We start from the raw sequence: 15118 nt of genomic DNA on the forward strand, positions 1-15118 counted from the left end.
ACAATTCAAAAGCTAACTACTTTATAATGTCAATTTTTCAAGTTCCAATAACAAAGGAAACAAAGTAGCTGTTCACTATGTGAGTAAACCATTTTTAAACATTCAGTGTAACAAAAGTAAAGCCAGTGAACTGATACTTATGCCCTATATATGCAGAAGTATTGGTATTAGGTTCATGTGATTTTCAGTATTCTTTACTGAAACAGTGTCATACTTGTTCATTAGTTAGAGCAAGTATAGCAAGAACCATTTTGGTCTTACAATTACTATAATACAGCTACTAAAAATTAATAAAGTCTCTTTGTGAGTCATCAATTCAATTCCAAGAGACAAAAGATAGTGCTCAAAACCCCAAGTCTTTATTTCTAAATTACTAGGAAGATATATAGATACAAAAAAAAAAAAAAATCTTTATCACTACTTACCCATAGGTTGTCCTTTTACTGAGACAGATTTGGCAAGTTCTGTTCTCAAAAGCTTTTATTTTCACATCATAAAAGCATTTGTTTAAAAAAGTCAAAATTAAATTATTCCATACTACAATGTGGTAATTTAATAAAAATTGAGGAAACTTTCCAGCTTGCTATTGTCAGTGGACACTGAGTTTTTAATTTTCTGACAGACAAAAGACAGTTCCAGCAATACCTGCATTGATGCTCCTTCCACCCTTGCTACGCAGGCAACTCTGTCCAGGAAAGTCACTGTTACTGGAACAGCAACAAAGAAACCTTTCAAAAAGGCTTTCATATATCTCTTCCCCAAACCTTGAGCCTGTGCCATAATCTGAAAAATATTAAGAAAATTAAAAAAAAAAAAAATTGTTATTAAAAAATTAAATAAATTAAGTGACAATGATATTGTAGTAATCCAACAGGAGCAATTAAGAATAAATCAATTAAATTATCTGTTAGGGTCTCCCAGTATCCACAGTGAAAACAAATGAATACGCACAAGAGAATGAAAAAGAACAGAAATCTCCAACAGAATGTGAAAGTCTAGTCTCCAGAAGAGAGCTTGATGCTTGACATTTAGCCTTTAGCTAATCTGACCATTTCTTGTGATCTTCTGCTAGAAGAAGTGCTTGATAAAAATGACTCAGTGATAACAGTTCAGCTAAAAAACATACTGATATAACCAGACACAACCTAATGACATATTTCTGGAAATAAAAAATCAGCTAGATTGAAATACTCAATTACAGAGCATTCAGTTGGAGTTTACAACCAAAATTCTGTAAATAATTTTCTCTCCATATACTGGTAATTATTAATTTGTGACCCCCACAGATGTATTGTCTTAAGTAAAGAAAAGCTGACTATTTGCAACACATCACCATCTCTTTATCAAATGTTTTCAAATATAATAATGCACAAATGCATAATTTCCATACTTGTGGTAACTGCAAATTGTAAAATCAATTCAAATTGTCATGTGTGTCATACAGACACACAGAAACACAATGACTCCTTGTTCACTACCACACCAGAAAGCTAAAAGTATGTTGGCAGACTGGACAGCTAAGTAACAACACTCCAACTCACCATTTATTATGCTATCTGCCAGCTATTTATTTAGCCCTGAACCTATGAATATTCTTGAAAAATACCTACAAAGTACACTGTAACATAGGTTGTTTGATCATATTAGTTTTCTTTCTGAAAAGCATGCTGAATATCCAGGTACTGCTTCAAAGGTATAAGACTATTTTAAGTAACTGCAGTTTCATTATGAGAAATGCTTCTCTTCACCTCCTAGCGAATCCAATTAAAATTGTTGTTTCCACCCAGTGACTCCCTGGTACACCCCACACAAGACTAGTTTGTGGAGTCCCTGCTCGCTCTATCACATCCTAACTCCAACAGACTGTAATAGAAGGAGGAAATAGTCTGTGCCCTCAACTTTTGAGTGTTTCAGTGTGTTTAGATTTAAGAAAACAAAAATATTTTTTCAACTAAAATACTCTGATTAATTTATTTGCTCTTTAAATTCCTCATAGTGAAACCTATTCTTCATTAATAATGATACCTGAATATTCACCACATCACTTCTACTAAATCCATTGACAGATCTTGTTGTAAACTTCTTGAAAAAACCTCTTGCTGGTATCTACAAAAGAATGTAGTATCTGAAGAAAAGTAATTGATCAGACAATCCACAGGAGACCCACCATATGCTCCTGGAACTACAAGTTAATTAATAGTGACACAGAATCTAGCAGCCAGGTTAAAACAGTTAAGACAAAATACTACATTCTCAGCACATCACTTGGCCAAGGCAACACTCGCAGAATTAAGTGGCTGTGGACCAAGCTGGTAATTCAGGTCCTACTTTTGTAGGTTTGGACTCATGCAGCATTACAAAGCACAATATGAATAAAGATGAGGGGGGGAACATCAACAGTATCTCTACAAGCAATGGATTTGCAACAGCTGCTGTGCTGAAGAGCTTCTCTACTTGCCATGAATTCTCCTTCCTTCCTCTACTAGGCAACTGATCAAACCACTGGTTTTATCTTCCATCTACACCAAGATGAATCCTTCATTTCCAGTCACAAGCTCCGTTCTGAAAGTTTCCTGGTTCCTTACCTCCCACAGTCAAGGGCAGCTTTTCCCCAGGACACAAACTGAAGGTTACTCTGTAGATTAGTGTAGAAGCTCTTCTTCCCAAGAGATTGTAAACATATATGCATACATTTTAAACAGTTTGAGAAGAACTAATTAAAAACAAATCCATTTTTAACATTGAGTCCCTCCATATAACAAAACATTTTTCACTGAAGTGTACAAAGTTACTACATGTCAGTATCTCATCATTCAACAAAATGCACATTTTTGCCAGGTCTATTTCATAAGGTTTTCCCTCTAAAAAACACAGACAAGGAGTTAAGATATGGTAAGTACACGCACATGCAGAGTTGCCATGCAACTTCTGACACAATAGTTCATCATCTAAGTGCCAGTAGATGGAAAATTACCCATCACTTTATGAGTAAGAAGGGCTTCAAGTTGTCTTGCATTGCCACAAGGGAAGAGCTTGAACGTAGGCAGCACAGAGACAGCTGGCAGCATTATCTTCTACCAGTAACTGTACACATGAACAATCCTCAACTGATAAATAATGTTTGATTAAAATGTGGAGTGTTTTCTTTTCTCATACTCAGGTGGTCTTAGGAGAAGTTTAAAAAGTAATGATAAGCATTTACTGAAGTCACATGAAAGACTTCAGGGTAGTAAAGGGTAGACACAACAAAGATCCTTACCTTTTTTCTTTTTCTTTTTTTTTTTTCTTTTTTAATAATTTTCTGCTTGGAGTATTTGTTTAAAAAGAAAGAAAACATTAGATAACTATCACTCCTGGAAATAATAATCTGCTCCTAAGTCATTATGTTTCATAATTTCAATGTGCTCTACTTAACTATTTTCTTAGATAGTATATTCAGTTTGAGAAAATTTGTGAAAACTACTAAAGGAAATATTGGTACAACTTTATAATATGTCAATTTGATACCTTTTTCTATACTGTAGAGAAATTGTATATTTATAATTAAGGATTTTCTAGTTTACATTTATTTTATATATATATTACATTATAGAGATATATCTATTTTAAGTTTTCTATATCAAATTAATGAATGGGTTCATTAAAAATTTCATAAATCTCACATGTGCCTGTCATTTCTATAGAAAAATTTTGATCTTAAACATTCAAAATTAATTATGAATTTTAGCAAGGTTGAAATTAAGCATTTCCACATCTCTTTCTGTAACCTCAAATTCTAAAAATAAAGTTTGAAAGGCATAACATTATTTCCTAGTAGATTAACAATAAAGGCTGATAATTACATATACTATTTTAAATTTTCAAATTTATCCCAATAATAAATCAGTAAGTAACAGCTGGTTCAAGTACTTTCTTAAAATTTTATCTCTGTGAAGTACCAATGCTTAATGATAGTGAGTGGAACCTTCTGGTATATAACATCTAAAAGATTTCTAAAGTATGTGTAAATTTTAAGAGCATTATATTTCCAGAATAAAACTCTGAATTCCACTGCTATGCCTGTTTTATGCTGACAGCTAAATATACAGCAGGTTTAAGTATATGTCAGTGGAGCAAGCAAAGGTTTCTTTGCTGAAAGAAACAATTTCTCTACCACATATTTCTGGATCTCTGCCCAGTCAGTGACACTTTGAAAAATATCAACTAATCACAACACTTAAAAGATGGTGCAAAAAAATTGAATGCATAAAACATAGTAATATAATTTAAAGAGGCAGATGCTTATCAGCATTTATAAATTATCCTTGGCTTAGGGAAAAAACAAAAAACAAAGAAACAAAAAAACAACCAACCACAAAATAATTCTGTAGAACTGACAAACTTCAACAGCCTTGAAAACTTGTTTGAAATGGCTACATGGACAAGAACAACCCAAGATCAAAAAAGCTAGCACATAGCAGGTCAAAGCATTAAGAATTTCACATTGTGCAGCTCAGAGATTAAGGCAGATGGAGCACAGCATTATCTGGACTGAAGTATTTGGTGCACAAAAGGTCCAGGGATTATAATGAGCCTCTCGTGGGTACTACAACATATGGAGCAGAGATGCTATTTAGATAGCTCTCTATGTATAAGATGTTTAGGTTTTTTCTTACACTTGCTTGCACATTAGAAGACTCTGTTGATCAAGCAGCCTGCAGAAACTCATGAAGTAACATTAAGAAAGCCCCAGGTTACAATACATTTGCAAATCTACATACTTAAAAATTACCCACAGAAGTATGATAGGAAAAAAGCTGTAAAAACAAGGCATTAGCAGTCATCCGCAAAAGGAGTAAAATGGCCCCTGATGTGTTTCTACAAGAACACATGTGAGGGAACAGGAAGGAGGGAATTATGACCTATATGCAAAACTACTCCCTGGACAAGACCACCATGTTAGTTTGAAGTAACCTCTTTGATCTAGTTCAGATATTAGTAACTATCCTATATACAGTTCCATTATTCATTGAAATAATCTCTTTCTCTGTGGATTCGGTATGCATTTTTCTATAAATCAACAGCATCACATTAGAATTCAGGCATATATGGTTTGAAAATACGGAAGACTTTTGTAACAGAAAATACCAAAAACACATGAATTAGTCTAATTCCATTGTGTACTATGAAATACAAAATTGATAACAAAAGTTTTTGGTTTAAGACTGGTACAACTTGAAGACAAGGTTATACCTGGGTGTAACAACCATGATGAACAGGGTGCTGCTTACTATAAAAATTTGCATAATATTTTTTTAATATGTGCCTTTTCTACAAAGTTGCAAGATACAAAGCCAGAGCAAATTACTGCTATGCAGCCTGACCCTCATTTCCCACTTTGGTTGTACATTTCAGTAATCTTCACATTTCAGTAATTTTTATAAGGGTACAAGTATGCAACTTCTTCAGTAGACTAATTTAATTCATAACAATTTATCCAAGTACAGGCTGATGCACACAGATATGGTGACAACTGCCACAGAAGAATCAAAAGAGATTAGTCCATGTAAGTTTTCAGTAAAAAACAATCAATACAGATCAGTGTATTTAACTTCTCATTTAAAAATATTGTCTGGTTCCAGAAGGAGTTCTCATTTATCATTTATCCTTCAACAAAGACAACTCCATCCTGGTATTATCCCAGCACAGTGGTGAAATATCTATTCCACTAATGTGGAATTTATACTCTACACACAGGTTTTCCTGACAGTATTCCTCCAACATATTAATCCCCTTGTATTACCTGGCACACAGTCGTTAAAGAATACAGCTCTGTTCCAAGTTTGGATCGTGGAAATTACTGTTGTATTACTGAAGTGGCAAATCCTAACCTGGTCATCATTTTCAATTGCTACACAGGTATGCTCTGTAATGCTCTGCTGTTCCATTTCTCCTAGGTTAGCCATTGTGTCCTGTCTTACCTAGATGTTTTGCTTGTTCTGAACACAAAGGAGCAGATTTTGTTAGCCTCCAGTTTATTTATCTTCTCAAAGCTACAACAGAGAAGTTCCCAGAAGCAGACAACTATAGATCAACACAATGAACTTTTCAGCTTACAAAACACATCAAAACAAAAAAGCTTCAACAACAACAATCAACAACCTAATCTGTCACAGAATTGTTACTGGGAAAAAAATCAGTTTAATCACAGTATCATAGAAAGTGTGGGGTTGGAAGGAACCATTAAAGGTAATCTAGTCAAGGCCCTTTGCAGTGCACAGGGACCTTTCAACTAGATCAGGTTGCTCAGCCTTGTCAAGCCTGACCTTGAATGTTTTGACGGACGGGGCCTCCACTACCTTTCCGGGCAACCCATTCCAGTGGTTCACCACCCTCTTTGTAAAGAACTTCCTCCTGATACCCAATCTGAATCTACCCTGCTCTAGGTTAAGGCCATTGCCCCTCATCCTATTGCTACATGCCTTTGTAAACAGTCCCTCCCCAGCTTTCCTGTAGGCCCCTTCAGGTACTGGAAGGCCACTATAAGGTCTCCCCTGAGTCTTTTCTTCTCCAGGCTGAACAGCCCCAAACTCATCACTTGTCTCCACTTGGACACTGAGCCATTGACCACAACTCTCTGGGTGCAGCCATCCAGCCAATTACTTACACGGAGTAGTCCATCTGTCAAATCCAAGTCTTGTCAGTTTGGAGGCCAGGATGTCATGTGGGACAGCGTCAAATGCTTTGCACAAATCCAGATAGATAACAGTTGGTCTGCCACTATCCACCATCTCTGTAGCCTTGTCATAGAAGGCGACCAACTTTGTCAGGCATGATTTGCCCTTAGTAAAGCCATGTTGGCTGTCACCAATCACCTCCTTATTTTCCATGTTCCTTAGCAGACTTTCCAGGAGGATCTGTTCCATGATCTTGCCGGGCACAGAGGTGAGACTGACCAGTCTGTAGTTCGCCAGGTCTTCCTTTTCCCCCTTTTTAAAAATAGAGGATATGTTCCCTTTTTTCCAATTAGTGGAAACCTCACCACACCTCTCAAATATGATGGACAGAGGCTTAGCAACTGCATCCACCAGCTCCCTCAGGACCTGTGGATGGACCCTATCAGTTCCCATAGACTTGTGCAGCTTCAGGTTATTTAGATGGTCACAAATCTGTTCTTCTACAGTGGGGGGTGCTTTGTTCTCCCAGTCCCTGCTTTCACCTGCTGTGGCCTTTGTGATCGGGTTGGAGCACTTGCCAGAAAAGACCGATGCAAAGAAGTAATTGAGAACCTCAGCCTTCTCAATATTCTGTGTACTTAGGTCCCCTGTTTTTTACAGGAGAGGGACTACATTATCCTTGCTTGTTGTTTTTCCCCCCCATGACTATAGAAGCTTTTCTTATTGCTATTTACATCCCTGGTGACATTTAATTCTATCTGGGATTTAGCTCTGCTAATGTCATCCCTAGCTGCTCAGACAACTTCTCTGTAGTCCTCCCAGGGTACCTGCCCTTGATGCCACCCTCCATGTGCTTCCTTCTTAAATTTGAGTTTTTCTAGGAACTGCTTGCTAATCCACACAGTCTCCTGGAGTTTTTACCTGACTTTCTCTTAGTCGGGATGCATTGCTCTTGGGCCTGGTGTAGCAGGACACTCCAAACTTCTAGTCTGCTATCTTGCCCCATTGGGACATCTGGAGAAAGTGATCCTTAAATATCATCCAGCTTTCATGGGTCCTTCTTCCCTCCAGGATGTTATTCCATTACACTCTTCCAAGAATATCCCTGAAGAGACTGAAATCTACCCTCCTGAAGTCACAGCTAGTAAGCTTACTGTGAGCCCTCCTTACTGTCCTAAGGATCTTGAACTCCACCCTTTCATGGTCACTAAAACCAAGGCTGCCCTTGAGCTTAGCATCTCTACCAGCCTTTCCTTACTGGTGAGAACAAGGTCCAGCATAGCACCGCTCCTTGTTGGTTCCTCAATTACTTAGAAAAGGAAGTTGTTGTCCATACACTCTAGGAACCTCCTGGATTGTATGTGCCTTGCAGAGTTATCCCTCCAACAATACCAGGTTGGTTGAAGTCCCCCATGATTACCATGGCTTGGGAACGTGAAGCTGCTCCTATCTGTCTGTAGAGTGCCTTGTCTATACTGTCCTCTTGGTCAGGCAGCCTGTAGCAGACCCCCACTGTAATATCACCTCTCCCTGCCTTCCCTTTAATCTTAACCCATAAGCTCTCAGCTGGCTCCTCATCCATCCCCAGGGAGAGCTCCATGCACTCCAGCTGGTCTTTGACATGGAGGGCAACATCCCTACCTCATCTCCCCTGCCTGTCCTTCCTAAAGAGTTTATAACTCTTCATTCTATGCTCCAGTCATAGAAGTCATAACACCAGGTCTCCACGATGCCAATCAGATCATAGCCCTGCAGGCACTCACACATCTCTAACTCCTCCGGTTTATTCCCCATGCTGCGCGCATTTGCATAGAGACATTTAGGCTGGGCCCCAGTGAGGTTAACTGATGAGATGGAGGGGGTGGGGTTTTATTATGCTGCATTCCAGGTGCTTTCCTGCTGACCTGCACACCCCCTCTATAAGACTCTGGACATGTATTACTGGTGCCAGCATCACACTGGAATTGATTGGCTTAGGATGAATGGAGGTTCCCTCCCCCCAGCCACATCAGTTTAAAGCCCTCAGTACTCCACGTGGGATCTCATAAGAGCAGAGGGGGAGGAATCACCTCCCTCGACCTGCTGGAAATGTGAAACTGATTCTTCTTCTAAGCTGATACCACTACATCCTATCACTGGGATGCATCTCATACACAAAGACTCAGTCCACATGTTGTTTGTAACTGGAAATAAATTAATATTTTACCCTCATGAGCAATCTTGTATTTCCAAACAAAACATTTCACTCTTCAAATATAAAGCAAACATGGAAGAATTGGAACCCATAGATTACAGTTACTCTCAGCAATTAAAGTAATAACTAGTTCAGAACAGAGAGCAATCAGCCACCCCTCAGTTCTGACAAGTTATTCAGGATTCCATTGTACACATGTAAGCAGTCAAGAAAAGCAACAGCAATAAAATAATTTTTCTATGGGTGTTGTGATACCAAAAAAAAATTAATTAAAAAAAATCAATAATCGCTATAAATTAGAACTTTTCAGAGCATTTAAACATTAGATGTAATGCAAAGTCTTCAAGTACTATCCTACAGGTGACTGGCAGAGTGCCAGTTCTTCTAACATAAAAGATTCAACAATTGCTTTTAGTCATGTTTCTGTATCTTCAAAAAAACTAATATATTATACATAAAGGAAAGTACTAAATTACATCAATTTTGGAACCCACTTAAGTGAACAGCATAACATGTATTTACCTTCTTGCAACTGAAAATTGTTCTGTCTTTCAGCTTAAAGATTCAATGCATGCTAAGTAAGTTAATTTTATAAATAGATTTGAAGTGCCCTTTGTAAACAACTACCAGCTGCTGTTATGTTTTGGTCTCAAGTAGACTGCACAAATGAGGTGTTGTTTCCAAACTCACTAAATTTGCAAATTATATTTACAATAACAACGTAACCTTTGATTTTTACTTCATACAATAACAACATAACCTTTGATTTTTACTTCATTTGCACGTTTATCTACTCAGCTCTCTGGATTCTTTTAAGTACCATGAAACTGTCATGCTAGTTGTAGTTATCCAGAGTCAAACAGGTAAAAACAACCAAAAAAAAGGAATATTCAATTCTAACCAAAATATGTAACATTTGTAGTTATATAGCATTGAATAAGTGGCCTAAGAATAAAGGCATTAAACTCAAAACATGAATATTGTCAGAAACAAACTCTTCTGGAAGTTTTTGCATTTGGATTAAGAACAAGTAAGTTTAGTACTTACTTTTTTCTAGCCTAATGGAAAACCGAATGAGTAAATATAACGAGCTTCTCAGCTAAAAAATTTTCAAGAATGTAAACACTGAGTATATAGGGACAGAAAAATCATTGATAATAATATATATTATGGTATCATTCCAAAAGAAAGAATTCAGGTAATGTATATAATATTTGAAAGGTATTTTCCATTTTCAGTGTACTTCAGAAAAGTAACTAGTTCTCCCACGACTACTGTAAAGAAACTTGGTGTATACTTGCTAAAAAAAGGGGGGAATTAGAGCTGACTCCCCAGCATAATATTCACAGAATTACAGAACAGTAGGTGTTGGAAGGGACCTCTGGAGATCACTCAGTTCAACCCCCCTGCTAGAGCAGGCTCACTTACAGCAGGTTGCACAGGATGGTGCCAAAGTGGGTTTTCAATGTCTCCAGATACTGACACTCCACAACTGCTCTGGGCAGCCTGTTCCACTGCTCTGCCACCCTCAAAGACGTTTCCCATGAAACTTAGCAGTAGGACCTGATTAACCAACTGCTTACCATTTATCGTCTGTGGCACATTAATAAGCTGAATGCATAAACTAATATGCAAAATTGTGCCTTCAAAAGTAACTTCCTGCGTTTTCACAACTCAGGTTTTATCCTTGAACGTTAGAGGTCACTGTGGGACTTCCTAAGAGCACACCCAGTATAGTCCGTAATAACCGTTCACCACCATATTGATTTTGAGTCTGGGACTTCTGACAAGTGCAACTGTTGTGTAAGTTTCTCAGGTCTGAGCAATCAATAAAACAACGACACCCAAATACTGTGAGAAATACATAAATAATTATTTTGTTGAAAAACAAACAGTAAAGCATGGATAGCTACATTAGAAAAGGAAAAAAGTTATTTTAGTATTTGCAAATTAGCTAATTTCTGGCATTTTTGCAAAGCAAGAGACAGATTATCCAAGGGGCTATTCCCCTTCTAAGACTTTAAACGTAATAGTTCAGTAACACACCAGTTAAAAGTACGAAATCCTTTTGACAGAGAGAGCAGCACACAATTTATGTAACTTAGTACATGGTTTCTCCAGTAGCTCAGGACTTGCAGTGTACATTCCAGGCTACTACAATTTGCTTGTTTATGCCTCATTTTTAAAGACTAAATCATTTCAGTTGAAAACAAAAGATCACAACTTGTATAAAACTAAAAATGTTCATTATGCACTGACTGCTACCAGGTTTAGATTTGTAACTGGCATTCTTGGGTTTTAGTTTTTCCTGTCTTTATATTTTACACAATAAGAACACTGAACATTTTTCAACTGAACTTGGTTCTAGAATTTGAATTACTCATTTTCAAGTGTGAAAATAAAATTGTTTTCAACAGAAAGTACACATGCTAATGCATAGGAGCTAGGATTTGTTTGTCCTTGCCAATATTTCAACAATAATGAAAAACCTCCAAAAAAATTATATTAACATAAAAAAATGTTTTAGCCACTGTTTAGAACTGCAGCTAAATTTCACTGGCCCAGAAGTATCTTAAAATAAATACATACAGATCATGTTTATATTCCACAGATCATGATATAGAGTCATTGTTTTAAAATTGTAATATATTCCTGAACTAAAAGCACTACGATATGATTCCAGAAGCAAATTACTTTCAACAACCAAATAAAAGTTACACAAAAGAGTCTATAATTTTAAAAGTAAAAGACATGTAAGACTCCTAGAAATCTCCCCATCATAGCAGTTAAAACTGTTAATTTTTTTACAAAAAGCACGTGGATTCAGTTACAAGTAAAGATGCATATTGGAAAAATACATCAATTCTAAAGTTTTTTGGAGAAATTACTTTATTTAACCTGAAAATCCCTGAGAGGTCTCACTTATTTTGTCGACAATTAATTGCTATGTTCTTCCTAACTGAACAATGAACAACTATGTGTGAAAGTATGCTTTTGAGGGAGATTGAGAAAAAAAAAGGTGCTGCTGTAAGAAGATATCAAGAGACATGTGAAGCAGCTTTCCTCCATCAACTCTCTCTTTTTTTAGTATCTCAATGCAGTCAATTAACTCCAGCTCAATGGACTATCAATGATCTGATATGAAAAAAAAAAATCCACAGTGGAATATTGCTAATTAAAAGATATCATGAGGTTAGAGTCTACTTGGTGTTCAACTGCAGTTTTTCTATCTAAGCTTTTCACTGGCTTCCCAAAAAATTAATTTTCCTTCAAAAAGGTAACAACACCACAGAGACAACTCCAAGAACTGCCTGAATCATAGAATAGTTAAGGTTGGAAGGGACCTTAAAGATCACCAAGTTCCAACCTCCCTGATATGAGCAAGGACACCTCACACAAGACCAGGCTGCACAAAGCCTCATCCAACCTGGCCTTGAACACCACTAGGGAGGGGGCTTCCACAACCTCCCTGGGAAACCTCTTCCAGCACCTTACTACCCTCATGGTGATGAATTTCTTCCTGATGTCCAACCTAAATCTAACCTCTCAGCTTAAAACCATTACCCTTGTCCTGTCACCACCCCCTCTGGTGAAAAGCCCCTCCCCAGCTTTTCTGTAGGCCCCCTTCAAGCACTGGAAGGCCACTATAGGGTCTCCCCTCAGCCTTCTCCTTCTCCAGGCTGAACAGCCTCAACTCTCCCAGCCTGTCTTCATAGCAGAGGTGCTCCTTTGATCATCTTGGTGGCCCTTCTCTGAACCCTCTCAACAGGTCTCTCTGCATCTTTGCTGTGCTGAGGGCACAGTTGTACACACTGTTCCAGGTGTGACCTCACTTCACCTACAGCACTGTGGCCTTTTATACAGAGAAGCATTAGGTTAAGAATTAGGTTAAGCATTAGGGCGTTCATATCTCAGTAATGCAGACAACAGCAGGCCACGGGAAGGATCCTAGACCAAGCAGCAACTAAGATTCTACACGAGCCCCCGGCGCCGCAGGGCCTCGGGAGCGGCTGAGGGAGCGTCTGCCCGCTGCTGCCGCGATCCGCGGCCGGAGGGGCCGTGCCCGGCCGGGGCACCCGGGTCAGCACGCCGCACTTCCGCGAACCGCGCAGCGAAGCTTCTCCCGTCCCCGGGCGGCCCCTCAGGCCGCGCCCCCCGCCCCGCCCCTGAGCGGGCAGCGACTCTGCCCCGCCCCGCCGCCCCGCAGCCCCGCCCCGCAGCCCCGCCCCGCAGCCCCGCCCCTGAGCGGGCAGCGACTCTGCCCCGCCCCGCCGCCCCGCCCCGCAGCCCCGCCCCGCAGCCCCGCCCCTGAGCGGGCAGAGACTCTGCACCGCACCGCCCCGCAGCCCCGCCCCCCCCCCGCCCACGCCCAGCGGCAGCCCGGAGCGCTCCGCGCGAGCTGGGCCGGGCTCGGGGCCGGGCCGACGCGCTGCTCCCCCCCCGGCCCCCCCCCCCCGCTCTCCGCAGGCCCTTCCCACGCCCTCCCCGGACACGAGGCTTCGTCGCCCCCCCAGCCCTCGTTCCCCCGCTACTTCCTCGGCCCGACCGGCGCTCCCCCTCCCGACTCCCCGCGCTCTGGGCCCGCCCGGCTTCCGTCGCTCCCCCCGCCGGCCGCCCCGGCCCCGCTCACCCTTTCCGCCCTGCAAGGGGGAGGTCGGGCCGGCCGCGCCGCTGCCGCGCGCCAGCTGCTCGCCGTCACGTGGGCTAACGGCTGCGGCGGCGCGGGGCGCGGCGTGAGGGGCCGCGGGGCCGGGCCGGGCCGGGCCGCCGTGCTGCCCCGCCGTGCTGCCCCGCCGTGCTGCCCCGGGCCGGGCCGCCGTGCTGCCCCGCCGTGCTGCCCCGCCGTGCTGCCCCGCCGTGCTGCCCCGCCGTGCTGCCCCGCCGTGCTGTCCCGGGCCGGGCGCGGGGCCGTGGCCGCGCGGCGGAGCTGTCGGTGCGGAGTGAGGGAAGCTCGGCCGCAGGGCCTTGCCCCGAGCACGTAGGTCCGCCGTGCTCGCTACCGTGATCTGCCGGCGTGTGGCCCGAGCCGTTCACCCGGTGTCAGACATCGAGCGGGCTGTGCCCGTCACAGAAGAGCGATGCGCTCGGTCTGCTCTTCAGTTTGAAGTTTGCGTATTTGCAGCTCGCGTACGAGGCCCCGGGAAACGGGGCTGTTTGATTGCTGCAGACGCGATTTCCTTCAGCGATGGCGGGGGTGGAAATACCCTCGGGCTGTACTGTTGTGGCAGGTTTTTTGCAGAAGGATAGAAATAAACTGGTTTGAATATCAATGTCTAATACTAGGATTTTTTACCTACTATTTGAGTCTAAAACAATTGCGGAAGTTGCACCTATTGTAATGCACGCAGAATAGCACAGGTTTTGCTTCGAGCTGATGGGCTTCCTAGTGCGTACCAGATTTCATCTGGTCTGAGAGCACCCACGTCTGCTGCACATCAGGACGGGCTGCACTGGACTAACAATCCCATGCTAAATGCAGGCTGATTTTTCTCTTCAGTAATGATATGAAAATGGCGATGAAATGGATATATTGGAGTGTATTATGTCAGTCACTGGGTTTGGTTTTTATCAGCTGCAGTAACAACTGCAGGTGCCAGTATAGTGTGTAGTGGGAGGATTTTCCACATAGTTGGTGTACCTTCAAGAGTCAAGTGAAGGACAGGGAAGTCCATGAAGAGTCATGCACGTAAAAACTACCTCTGGCTTAAGGAGTCCCTTACTAGATGCTGGGAGATACTTCCACTAGTCAGGCCACTGTCAAAAAAATATAACACTTCTGTCTGACTATGTGCACTCAAGTTATTTCTATTTTTTTTATTAAAATGCTGGGTTTATGTTCAAATATAAAATTTTTTATGTTTATAATTTAAATTACCTTCATTTTGAAGGTCAGCTATAAAAGTATGAATGCACAGTTGACTGTCTTTTTACAGAGGTAAAATATTCTTCCCAATTTTTTTGAGATAGGAATCAACTGTCTTAAAAGATGATACCATAAGGTACTTCTTAATGAGCTGAATTGGAAGACACACTCGTAAGACCATTTTTAGTACAAAACTCTTGAATTATGTGTACGTAATCTATAAAATTTCTTGTCACACACTATTCCAAATACAGCAGGCCCAGCCTTGTGTCATATCTGAACCTTTCAACAGTGCTTACAGCTTTCAACACTTAAAACACCATTTTCACAAAAAAAAAACAGAATTAGCTTTAGTGTGATTTTTGTTTGCTGAAGTAACAATGTGATGCCAATACATTTGTTATC

General features: G+C 40.9%; 1 protein-coding gene across 9 annotated transcripts in view; it reads right to left on the reverse strand.

Annotated features, from left to right (window-relative positions):
• The window catches only part of IMMP2L (inner mitochondrial membrane peptidase subunit 2), a 435181-nt gene extending 421606 nt beyond the window's left edge, over window positions 1-13575 (reverse strand). For 7 of the 9 annotated variants that reach the window (XR_007889369.1, XR_007889370.1, XM_051618060.1 and 4 more), the window contains exons 1-2: window positions 13481-13575; window positions 646-783 (exon numbers count right to left, since the gene is read on the reverse strand). Coding sequence is in view for 7 of the 9 variants with exons in the window: in XM_051618060.1 (XP_051474020.1) it covers window positions 646-780 (135 nt within the window). In the remaining 2 variants the exon portion in view is untranslated. Of the gene's footprint in view, window positions 1-645; window positions 784-9372; window positions 9411-13480 lie in introns of those variants that run through there. The other 2 variants (XM_051618070.1, XM_051618051.1) reach the window with 2 other exon arrangements.
• Between the last annotated feature and the right edge of the window lie 1543 nt (window positions 13576-15118).

The sequence above is a fragment of the Apus apus genome, chromosome 1 (assembly GCF_020740795.1).
Source record: "Apus apus isolate bApuApu2 chromosome 1, bApuApu2.pri.cur, whole genome shotgun sequence".
In the NCBI taxonomy this organism is placed as follows: Eukaryota; Metazoa; Chordata; class Aves; order Apodiformes; family Apodidae; genus Apus; species Apus apus.